A 12,827-nucleotide genomic window follows, 5' to 3' on the forward strand; every position below is an offset into this window, starting at 1 on the left:
GCAGAAATTGAATCCAGTCCACAGAGATGATGACAAACTTTCTTAGTGTTAGACATTCAATTATAACAAAATAAATTACAGTAAAATAGTCTATTGAATATGGATAATTGTAATCTAATATTTCCATTGCAGTGTGGGTGAATCTCAGTTGGTTGGTTAAATATGTTCTTAATCTATGCAGTCTATCAAGGATATGTTATAAGCAAAAGTTAGCTGTCATGCACTATCTATCATTAGGCAATATGATGAAATGTATGTAATATATTTAAATGTATTTGTATAGAGGTTAACTCTGTGAATTACTATAGTTTAAAAATAAAATTAATATCACAGCACGTCTCACTGTGGAGCTCTTCCCAAGTAGTACTACTTCAACAGTGTGATATCTAACCTTTAAAGGCTTAATACCTGGTCTCAGTCTCAACTGGTTTTAATAGCATCCACACGTTTTCTTAGGGTTAATCAATAACCGTTATATTTAATGGGTTACTTTGTTACATCATATCTTTAGAAACCTGCTTAAATTATAAATATAATTATGTAAAATTTGTCACTGCCTGCCAGGCAATCTCTGGCCTTCAAAAGGGAACATAGAAATATATCACTTCAAGGTGGGTGGAAAAAGAGTTGGGGTTAGTTGATAAACATAAAGAATATGCATACAGCATAGAAGAAGTATTAGTTTCCTTTGTTGTTTGAGAGATATTGGTCCAAATTCTTCTGTGGAAATAAATGTGAAGGGTAATGGTGTTTTCCATTATTTATGAACAAGTGGTATGGCAAATTCAACTGATGGGCAGAAGAGTAGTTAAACTCAAATATCCAAAGGTGGCTGCTCAATTATATTTGCGAAAACTATATCTCGCAATCTGTCTCACCATTGATATACATTGAGTTATATCAAGTTTTTCTGTTGGCCCAGTAATTACCCACTAAGCTAACCACAGACAGTTAAATCTTGTTATTCCAGCTTAAGAACCTTTACATTTATTGGTGAGAATTAATTACTGTCAACCAACCTCTCTGGTATTAAAAATTATATATTAACAGAGTGAAGACCAATTCTTCAGGTTTTGAATCTTTAGAGATTTAAAAAATATGACTTTAACTTTTCCTTTACCTACATTACAACAGTGACTACCACTTTAAAGGTACTTAATTGGCTGTTTAAAAAAAAGTTCCATTTGTCTCTGTCTTAGTCACATGTTTTATTTCTTTCACTTTATTTCCCTTGCTATACCTGCTTTGACATTGCACTCACCACCCCTAATTTACACTTCCTTCTTTCAGCTATAAAATTAGGCTGGGACCTTTTCTCAATGGAACACAGGAGATTGAGGAGTGACCTTATAGAGGTTTTTAAATTCAAGAGAGACGTAGATATGGTGAATACAAAGGGTCTTTTCCGTAGGGTGGAGAAGTTCAAAACTAGGGGACATATTTTTAAGGTGAGAGGAGAAAGCATTAAAAAGGATATGAAGGGCAACTTTTATATAAAGGGAGTGGTTTGTGTGCAGAATGAACTGCCAGAGGAAGTGGTGGACGCACGTACAGTTACAACATTTAAAAGACATTTAGATAAGTATGCAAAGAGGAAAGGTTTAGGGGGATATGGGCCAAACACAAGCAAGTGGGACTAGTTTAGTTTGGAAACATGGTCGGCATGGACTAATTGGACTGAAGGGTCTGTTTCTATGCTGTATGAGTGACTCTATAATCTTTTAACCTCATTGGTTAAAGACATCATATTACTTTCCCCGTTCACATAGGTTCCTATATTTCTATCGCTGTAACACTATTGCCTTATAATTTCATAAACCCTAAACTGAGAGATTAAGTCAAATTAATGGTAGACACCACTAAAATTTTTGCTTCTACAGCAAAATTTGGTCCAATATGATTGTGAATTTAAGAAATTGTAAGAAAAAACATTATACTTTTAGTTATTGAATTTATCTGTGTTTTCTTTTGTCTCTTTACCCGTCCTAGCTCCAGAAGCACAGACTCCTGTTCCAGTTGTTATGGATGACACTAGTGAGCAGGAGATGGATTCAGCTGATGAGTCAATGTCCAATGAAATGCTGGCCACCACAGATGAAATATCGAAAACCTCTACTGGTACTGGCCGGAGAATCAGACGCTTCAAGCATGAATGGCTGAAGAAGTTCTGGTTTCTACGCTATTCACCAACACTAAATGAAATGTGGTGCCATGTTTGCAGACAGTACACTGTTCAGTCCTCCAGGACGTCGGCCTTCATCTTGGGCTCTAAGCAGTTCAAGATTCACACTATCAAATTGCATGCACAGAGTAATCTTCATAAAAAGTGCTTGCAGCTTTATAAGCTTAGGATGCATCCGGAAAAAACTGAAGAGATGTGCCGAAACATGACACTGTTGTTCAATGTTGCCTATCACCTAGCCTTTGAAGGAAGAAATTTTTCAGATTTCAGGCCTTTGGCTGAGCTTCTGAAAAAATGTGACTTAAAGATTGTTGACCAATACTTGAACGAGGGAGACTGTCAAACTTTAATTCATCACATTGCAAGGTCTCTTCGTGAGGATCTCTTTGAGAGGCTCAGGGTATCTCCATTTATGAGTGTGATATTGGATGGGCAGACAGATGACTTGGTTGCTGATAATGTTGCCATCTACATTCGGTATATTACCAATGAGGGGCCTGCTGCTACAGAGTTATTGTCCCTACAGGAACTGAGTTCTGTAACAGTGGATGGTTATATACAGGCATTAGACAGGGCCTTTGGGTGTATAGGGATCAAATGGAAAGATGAAAAGTTAATTGTAGGACTTGGGGTAGATGGAGCCACGATGACAACAGGACTAAGGGCAGGTTTGGCCATGAAGATCAAAAAGACTTTGCCTTGGCTACTCTCTGTCCCTTGTGTGGTGCATAGGCCTCATTTGGAAGTATTGGATGCTATAAGCAACAAGGAACTAACTTGTTTGGAAGAACTAGAGAACAACTTAAAGCAGTTGCTGAGTTTTTATCGTTATTCCCCTAAACTCATGTGTGAACTAAGATCTACTGCAGCAACACTTTGTGAGGAGACTGAATTCCTTGGTGACATTCGAGCTGTTAGGTGGATTATTGGAGAGCAGAATGTCCTGAATGCATTAATTAAGGATTATTTGGAGGTGGTAGCTCATCTTAAAGATGTTAGTGGTCAAGCACATAAAGCTGATGCAGCTGCCATTGCTTTGGCTCTACTGCAGTTCCTGATGGACTATCAGTCAGTTAAGCTGATCTATTTTTTATTAGATGTCATTGCTGTACTTACACGACTGGCATTCATATTCCAGGGTGATCACCTTCTCATTACCCATGCAGATGACAAGATTGAAGAAGCCATTGAGGAAATCAGTAGATTGGTGGAATCACCAGGAGAATATCTACAAGAATTTGAGGAGACCTTCCATGAAAGTTTTCATGGCGTACCTCTGAAAAATCTGAGAGTAGCAGAAGCCAAGTTCAATTCAATAAGAGAAAAGATATGCCAAAAAACCCAGCTGATTCTAGCCCAAAGGCTAGATTCTAATAGTCGCTCAGTTATTCGAGCATGTCATGTGTTTGATGTTGCCACATGGCCCCAAACTGAGGACAACCTGATGAGTCATGGTGAGGAAGAGATCATGCATATATATAAGCACTTTGAAATTATTCCATCATTTGCAAGGGAAATAGGTCTAGATGGCAGAGACATTCAAGGAATCTTATTGCACGAATGGAAGGAGCTCAAATCTGAGTGTTACAACAAGAATGGTTTCAAAGAGTTGAGCCGTCACATTTTTAAGTATAAACAAAAATTCCCAATACTAAATCGGATCACTCAGTTATTGCTTGTTCTACCAACATCAACTGCTGCTTGTGAGAAAAATCGTGGTGCCTTCTACCGGATACGTAACAATAATAGGTCTCGACTTAGCCTTGACCAACTCAATGACCTTCTAACAATTGCTGTCAATGGACCACCCATTGCCAATTTTGAGGCTAAGAGAGCACTGGATTGTTGGTTTGAGGAGAAGTCAGGGAACAGATATTCCTTGTCTCAAGAGATGATCAACAGAGTTACTTCATTGGACCAGAAACCAACATTACATGGTCTGGACGTGGGAACTGATTGTATAACAGATATTCATGAAACCATTATGTAAATGATTGGAATTTTTAAATTGCCTATAGTTCCATGATTTAGTGGGAATAACTCAAAACCCATTCTTACTTCTGAACTTTATGAAAACAATTATTGGTGACAGACTGGTACAAATACCAGACCAGAAAATTCAACAGGGTGTTGATAAAATTTCCACCAGAAAACCACTGCAGCACTGACTTGTCGGATCCAATCCCTAGATTGATTTCCCAGTTGTATTGTAACCTTTGATAACCAGTACTTGCCAAATTGAGAGGTTAAAATTATCAGAATGGACAGCCTGCAAAAGGTTTGGTACTGTTTGCCATCAAAAATAATAACTGCTAATTTGCTTTTAGTAATGGAAATATTAGATAAGAGAAGTGATTTGTCATTCTAACTTTTTCATTAGAAACTAAGGTTATTTAAGCTGTTTAAGGTTGATATTAAGAGTCGCCTTGTCTAATCTTAACTCGTTTTGTTATTTACAGAAGCTATAACTAAGCATTAACAATTAATGATTAATGGGGAGAAGGAAGGGAGGTAATTTGTTATTTGTGGGGTTGTAAGAGATGTAAAATACATAGTCCAAATGATTTAAAAAGTATATGTATCTACAATATTTTTATAGATTACAATTATTGATAATAGATGGTCAACTTTTCATGTCGAGCGAGCATGTCTTTTAAAGAAAAAACACCTGGAAAGGAATGAATGTATCAAGAGGATATAATTCTCAATCTCATTCTATTATTGCTGTGAAAGGAAACAGACACATATCAGACAATGCTTCAGCTGAGCATGCCCACTTCAGTTAGCTAGGCTAGACTGCAAAAGTATCAATATGTGTGCTTAGGCAGAAGGCTGTTGATAGAAATTATTCTCACTTACCACTGGTTTACAGTCTGTTATTAAAAATGTCCTAAAATTAGATGATACTGAGACTATTTGCTAATTTCAATAATCAGTGGAGGAAGGATAGTTATCTTGGGAATGGCAAAGTGGAGCAGCAATATGTTGAGTTGTGAGAGTAGTTATTTAAGCTAGGTACTTTTCATAGCAATTGTAGAGGATTATACCTTGCCCAGAGTGCCAGATGCGTTCACTGGCTGTAAAGCACTTTTGTCATATGCAGCTGCCCCAAAAATGACACTGCATTCAGTTTGACAGTTCCTAGTCATGCTTTATGCCTGTGGTGTTTCACATTTTCACTCTGAAAAGAGTACTGCACAAATGAATCAACGTTAATCTTGTTAGGCCAACAAATTCACATTATAGCATTTAATCTTAACACTTTTTAAAAACAAAATGTCTCCTACTCTGAGAATGAGACATCAGTTGTAGAGCAGATATGATTTTTGAGAGTTCTAAATAAAAGTTTTAGTAGATCAAGAAAAATATTTTATTAATGTGATATATTCTCTTTAAATTAACTTTGCCAGTAGAAATGAGATTCCCTGTCTTTGGGTGTCAATAACAGTGACCACTGACCCTTACCAGTTAATTATGAAAGGCTGCTATTTCCAGGTGACCATAACAGTCTGTAGCCATTTTAAACATTGACTAGACATTGGTGGTACTTAACTTGTAACCACCAACTAGTGCAGGATGGTTATTAGAGCTAAATTTCTTACATCATGATCTCTTAGAATTCCATGTAAACCTGGGTATTATGCTGTGTGATATTATTGTACAACCATATAACATTTGCATAAAATTATTATAACTGCTATTTAAAAAAATAAAGATCAGGCAACGTAATCATATCAGTCTGGGCAACGTTCAAATGCACAACTCAAATGGCAAAGATGGTAAGAAAAAAGTGAAATGACTGTTCTACCTACTCACTTTCTGATCTTGGAGAAATTAGCTCAGCACCTATTTAGACGTTGAAATTAATCCATTAAGAATTTATTGCTGAATGCAGATTTTAGAATGCAGTAAGACTACCGCTGTGAATGGGACAAAATGCCTGGGCCTTTAAATAGATTACAGAAACAGCCATAACCCATGTACACATTGTATATCACGATGTGGATTAGTGATGAATTTCTGTTACTTAGCCCTGAAATATATTAATTGTTGGCAGTGTATAATGCACAAATTCCTAGGCAAGTATTAGAGATATATTTAGTTTTTTTTTTAAATCGGTTGTTACAGTATATTCTAAATTGCAAGGTTTATAAAATGTTGTGGAAATATTAGTATATCTTAAGAATGTCATTGTGATAGGATTGAGCTTCATTTCAGTCACTGTAGATTTAATAAATTCAGAGCAGAGAGGGGAAGTGCTATTATTGAAGATGGCTTTGTTAGCAGGTAAGGTCTATTGCCATGTCATAACCCCACTCATATATTATATATTTTCCAAATGTTCCTTCTGCCTCCTGGAATAGGCAGTTATCTTTGCTATGATCTAAGTTACTGTCACTAAAATCAAGTGACTAATTTGTGAAATTTAATAAGGTATCAAGACTAGAAATTTCCAACAGCCAGAAATTCTTCAGCTTTTAAAATTTGTGCTTTATGAATTTCAAATATTTCGGGAACCTGATGCTTAAGATCAGAATGAACTCTGCATTGTTATCATGACCATATTTTCTGATGTCTACAAATAGAGACCAGAGCAGTTGTCTTTTATTAGCACGCTGAAGCCCTACCCTCACCATGGTTTGTGTATTTTTTAAATGCATGTCTATTTTTGTAACCATGTGGACATTGTTACTATGTTTAAAGTTAGTGAAAGGTTTGCTCAAAATTGCTTGCCATAGACCACTCAAATTATTATTGGGCTACCAAATGTAATGAATTAATTGTTTCCATGCTCTTGATTTACAATGATTTAACTATTATTTTTGTTTTTATCCAAAGGTGACTGAGATTATTAGCATCAAGTTAAAAATAAATGATTACTCATGAAATTTATGATGTATGTAATAACCTTGTGGGCAGATATTAATTGGAGGGGTGAAGGTAACAAGTACATATAACAGATATAACTAAGGCTAGTGTAAATGCAATAGTCTGATGGAGTATAGGAATAAGGCTGCTTGGAATTAGCTATCTATCTTGATTTGCATTTTGAATATTTGTATGATGTGTATGAACTCAGTCATGGTATATAAAGAATAAGTGATATTGGAAAAGGTTAGAATGTATCAAAGAATATCGTAGCTTCACATCACTTTTTGGTCACCATTGACATAGTTGGCATCATCAATTTCAGTTATGGAAAGAACCACAAAGAGAAAATGACCACCTCAGACAGGACTTGCTGTGAAAAATATCGCTTGGGTGTTGCCATTTGAAGCCACGTGAATGACGTACATTGTGTTGTGCAATCTGGTGATGAAGGCAGATTGTGGTATACTGACTACTGGGCTACGTTTATCATTTCTATATTTTTATTTGGTCATTATCAATTTTTAAGCATGATGTAGCATTTGTTCATATTGTGTTTCCTTCAACAGAACCCATTTCATTGCCATTGCAGGTGTATTTTAACAAGAAATGATGTCGCCTTTCAATTTTGCAAACCTGTTCCGTTCCCTCGCCATTTGCTTTTCTTATCTCTTGTAAGCCCCTGTTTCTTTAGTTCCTAGCCCTCTTGAATTGTCTTGGAAGTTGACAAGGGCAACACTTTGCTAACTTTCATTAAAAGTATCCTGCAAGTGATGAAGCAATTTTTCCTAATCACTGAACTCCCCCTTGGTAAGAATACTTACAAAAGAATGTAAATCCCTGTGTTCAATTGACTCTGCTGATGTTTGCATTGGTAGACTTAAACATTGCACTGCTTTGCCTAATGGACTTACCACTGTCAAGACTGGGCTGGAAGTAAAACCAACTGTCTATATTTGATGTTTTAAAGTCAGTAGGGAGAAGCAATTACATGACGTGAAATTAGACTTGAGTCGTCTGATGGTTCCTTTGGTAAAATATATTTAAGGTCTGATTTCCCTGGGAAGGCACTTACCAGTTAGCAAATATATTTTGATACTTTTACTTATTTTGGGTTGATTGAAAAGCTAGGAGTTTCAGAGCGAATTGCTTCCATGTACCAATGCCTAGCTCTATTAGTTTCAATTGAAAAATAAATAGCGGTAATAATATTTCAGTTAAAATCAAGTTTTTGTTTGAAATGAAAGTCTTAAGAAAATGCCATTTGTACTTTTCCATCTAGTCCTCATTCAGTTGTCTCTAAATCCCTGTCCCTTCTCGGCACGTAGGCACTTCCCACATGAAGTACTGTGGTCGGGAATTCAGTGCTACCCTTTGAATGTGGCCTCTTCCACTACCAAGGATCAAACTTTGGTGCCAAGCCATTTAAACACAGTGCCAACTGAATGACAGCTAATGATTTCATACCATTAGTCGTAGAGTAAATTCACTGTTACATACAATTTGTTCCTGGGCTTCTACAAATATTATGTTTCTATTAGCTGCATTGATCATCCCAATTTCCACAGCTTCATCTTTCCTTGGCATTTTCTTGGGTTAGCCCAATTGAGATGGGATTTAATTCTTCTGGGAGCTTAGAATCAGGAAGGAACGTTGGAGGGAGATGGAATGCTCTTTATCGTCCTGACTTTATCAAATTCAGTTAGGGATAGGAAGGTCAGGAAGCCTTGCTACATGGGGATCATTTAAAGCTTGAAAGTGACTCAACTGATGGCATTTAAGTGCCTTACTTTGCCCTTGCTGGTGTTCTGCTTGTGGTGTGAGGCAACTGGGAGCAGCACCATTTGAGGAGACTGCTGAGTAAAATTCGTAGCCTCATTGTTGACTTGGGGGTGAGGGTGGACCTTCATGAGTGAACACCCTTTGGTCTATAGAGGGCCACCCTGGCCACAAGAGCTGTTACTAGGAAGGATCTCCCCTTATCCCAACATACTTGGTGCTATTCAGGAACCTCCGTTATGGTGGCTGCTCCTTGCTCGCTGCAGTACCAATTGTAACCATTGCTTCCAATGGAACTACTGAGACTGAAGAGCTGGCAGCCATCTAACAGGACTTTTGGTTCTTAAAGCTGAGATTTACACTCTTAAAATGGCAGAAACCGTGACACCAGGGTATTAACTGTGTTGTAGCTTCCAGAAATGACTATTGGGCTCAGCTTTTCAGCCAGTGGATGGGGTCTCTGCGATGGCCATTTAATTTGACCCGAGGAATTCTTTCACTTTTCCAATTAGTACTTTAGTGTGCCTATACTAACGTGGTTGATTGGAAAACTGAGAGTTATTTTTGGACTTTACAACACTGCTCTGATATGACAAATACTGTGGTGAATTAACTTTATAGTCCTCCTGAGTATATCTACTAAGGTGACATTATAAATTCGTAGGTTTTCAGAGCTGCGACTGTCTGGAGTTGTTCTTATATTGGGCTAGGCATTAAAAAAGGTTGTCTTCCAGTCTATCCAGCAAATCTATGTTTGTTGCTACAGATTGTACAATCATTAGTACTTTGTTGCATAGAAAGAAGACATTTGGCCTAACACAGCAATGCCATTTATATTAGAATATTCAGAATTTGCCATTTCCCCATAGGCCTGGAAATGTTCTGATACAAGTATATACCCAATTCTCTTTTTGAACATCGATTTCTATCATCTTTCCAGATTGAAAATAGTTGCTGCTTAAAAAGTACTTGCCTCACCAGTTCCCTTTCCCACTGCTCTCCATCTCTTCCACCCTGCTCACCCCTAGAGAACGGCAGGATCCCTGCCTCTGCCCTGTTGGACAATATTTCGGCTGTAAGAAGTGCCTTTTGTCCTTTGTGTTTTTCTTTTGTGAAGAGAAGTTGAGACAGAGGTAATGAGCAACTTGTTCCAAGCCAGTAAAGTGAACAGCTTGTGAGGCCATGGTTTTTTTTTAAAGTTGGAACAATAGAAGCAGCATGAATAGGTGGAGTTAGGCTCCTACAGAATCAGGGTTTTAGTTTTGCTTTCAGTAATTGTTGGGGTTTTGAAGCTGCTATACATCCCTCTCAGCTACAGCAAAACACTTGAGTTCTCCCTCTCTGCCAGAATTTTCTCTTGATGTTCTTTCCTCCTGGACTAGAGAAGATAGCATGTGAGACAATCTATTTCACTGAATTTGCCTTTGCCAAGGGTGTGTTTATGGGATGTTACAGTATTGGAACAGTTGCTGGTTATTAGTTAAATAATCTATTATTCTGTTTAGTTTTCCAATAGAATTAAAGTTAGGCCAATCCTTCTTTCTTTTGTTTATATTTTGACTGTAGAATAAGAATAAAGTGTGTTTTGCCTAACGCCGAGTAGTGTAAGCAATCAAATTACATCTGGTACACAGCACGTTATACTTGCCTTTCAATAAGAAAACATTAGGGTCTGGGCTACCTCGTTTATACATTTGAAGGGCGTTTGGTTTGGTCTGATCTGTAACACCTGTCTAAGATGAACTGAGTCAGTACAGTCTGAGAATCAAGTGCATCAATGTTTTTAATGTCTAGGATGAGCAGCTCCTGAGTTGCTAGTTTACTTCTCCCTAAATAAAGAAAAAGGTCCTGTAAAAGATTTAGCTCCAGGTATACACAATATGATCACCTGATGATTACACTAAGGTATGTAATTAGTTTAACAGTAATTCAAGATTTGAGATATTTGAGTGCCGGATATTGAGAAAAAATAATAATGAGACACTCAAAGTTATTCAGAAAATTCCTTGCAACATTTAAACTGAAGGATATAACCATCTAATGTGGTTCAAAGTTAATTATATTGAGGCCATCATATAATATCTTTATTGGGATAGTTTAAATTTATGCAACAGTTGATATGAATAGTGAGATAATAGTCTGCTGGTAAAGGGAATCCGATACAGCTACTGCTCAAAATTTAGAGGAGTAAGTTTTATTCTGTATTTCTGGTTTATTAAATTTATTATTGGACTCCTATCCAGAAGTGACAGTGTGATTTGACTAAAACATCAACAGTGATAGACCCAGTTCTCAAGAATCTTGCTCCTCCTTTAAATTCTGTGACACTTTTGGCAGTTGAATTATTCCTTGTTTAGGTTCTGTTCAAGGAAAAGCAGTGTATTGTCTTTGCTGAATATTCAGACTGTATTTCCTGTCTAATTAAAACTACCTGTGTAATCTATACATTTAATAAAAGCAGTAATAAGTCAAATACTGATGATTTCAAATCAAATTAAAGTGGATTTCTTCTAAGACAGACAGAAATAGGGTTGGTTTTCTGCAAGCTGATAGCAGACTTCAGTCCCAGTACATTTGGGTTTTAATTCAAACTGCAAACATGTAGAAACCAGGGCACCCGTTGGGTGTGTACTGACTTTTTGTTAGCCATGGAACTTATACTTTTAAAAATGTTAATTACTTGCACTTTCTTCATTTTTTTTTGATGCCTACTCTCTAAACATCTTATTTGACCTTGTACCTCTGACTATCTGGATAATATATATCGTGCCTGACTGCAGTTCCCTCGCAGTCATTGGGGTCATTTGGTCAGGGGCTGGCCGGTCCACTAACAGCCATTTTATGCCACTGTCTATTCTCTTTGGATTTCTCTGGTATAGTCCCTCTTCCTTGCAGTTTCCCCTTAAACTTGTAGATCTTTCCTGTTCTGATACTTATATATACTGTATATATGCAATTCATTTTTGGAAGCCACAATTGAACTTGCTTCAACCATTCTATCCAGCGTTGAATTCTAGATGATAACAACTGTACCAAATGCAAAACCCCCTGCAGCTGCTGTATTTCACAAGGATATTGTGAATATGTGCAGTTTTGCTAACTATTTAATCAGGTACACCAGCAATGGACTAAATTAAAATCCCAAATAAATTGTTGGGGTTGTTACTTAATGTGAACCAAATTTAAATTCATAGCAATGTCATAATTAAAAATATTCTCGGCCACACAAGTTAAAATCTCAATGTGACAAAATTCCTCCAACCAAGAATGTTCCTGCACATGGTACTAATGATTTACTGTTGAGAACTATACATCCCCTATTCTATGTCACCTTGTGTCACTCCTCCTGGATCCCATGAAATTCTATCTGAGAAAGGTGTCAGCCCTCTGCTTTACGCCTTTGTTACTTTGATATTTTGTGCCAATTGTGTCATACAGTAGGCCTTCAGGTGCCACCTAATTGGCACAGAGCTACATAGCCTGCCCTTGTAGTTGAATTGTAATGAGACACACTGAGCGTTGCCTCAAAATAATAACTAGCTATTAGTTGTGAACTTTTCCATGAGTATCCCCTCTGATTCTCCCAGCTCTTAATGAAAATGGCTCTGTTGGAAGGAAATTTGCTCTTTCCCTAGTCAAGAGGTGAGTAAATCAAATATAAAGTATATCTGTTCCACTGGGAATGCAATTGGTGTAGATTTACTGTATTGGATTTCCCTAGAAGCAGAGAATAGAATAGAATAGAATATCCTTTATTGGCACATGTACTCAAGTACAGATGTACAGCAGTACAGTGAAAAGTTTTACAATCTTAGGTACAAATCTTAGATACAAAAGAGGAATAAAAAAGAAAACTGGATACATTTTTTTACAGAAATAAGACACAGTTAAAAGGATAGTCACTCCAGTCATATAAACAAATTACACATAAACATTACATTGCAGTAGCTGAGTACAGGGACTTCCAAACGTGGTCTGACCACCCACGCCAGACCCC

General features: G+C 37.1%; 1 protein-coding gene across 5 annotated transcripts in view; it reads left to right on the plus strand.

The window, feature by feature from the left end:
• Window positions 1-11,289, plus strand: part of prdm11 (PR domain containing 11) — a 153,046-nt gene extending 141,757 nt beyond the window's left edge. For all 5 annotated transcript variants that reach the window (XM_048606844.1, XM_020511733.2, XM_048606846.1 and 2 more), the window contains one exon: window positions 1,990-11,289. In XM_048606844.1, coding sequence (XP_048462801.1) covers window positions 1,990-4,172 — 2,183 coding nt within the window. In that variant the 3' untranslated portion in view covers window positions 4,173-11,289. The remainder of the gene's footprint in view (window positions 1-1,989) is intronic.
• The last annotated feature ends 1,538 nt before the right edge of the window (window positions 11,290-12,827 follow it).

Source organism: Rhincodon typus, chromosome 17 (genome assembly GCF_021869965.1).
Source record: "Rhincodon typus isolate 14 chromosome 17, sRhiTyp1.1, whole genome shotgun sequence".
NCBI lineage: Eukaryota > Metazoa > Chordata > Chondrichthyes > Orectolobiformes > Rhincodontidae > Rhincodon > Rhincodon typus.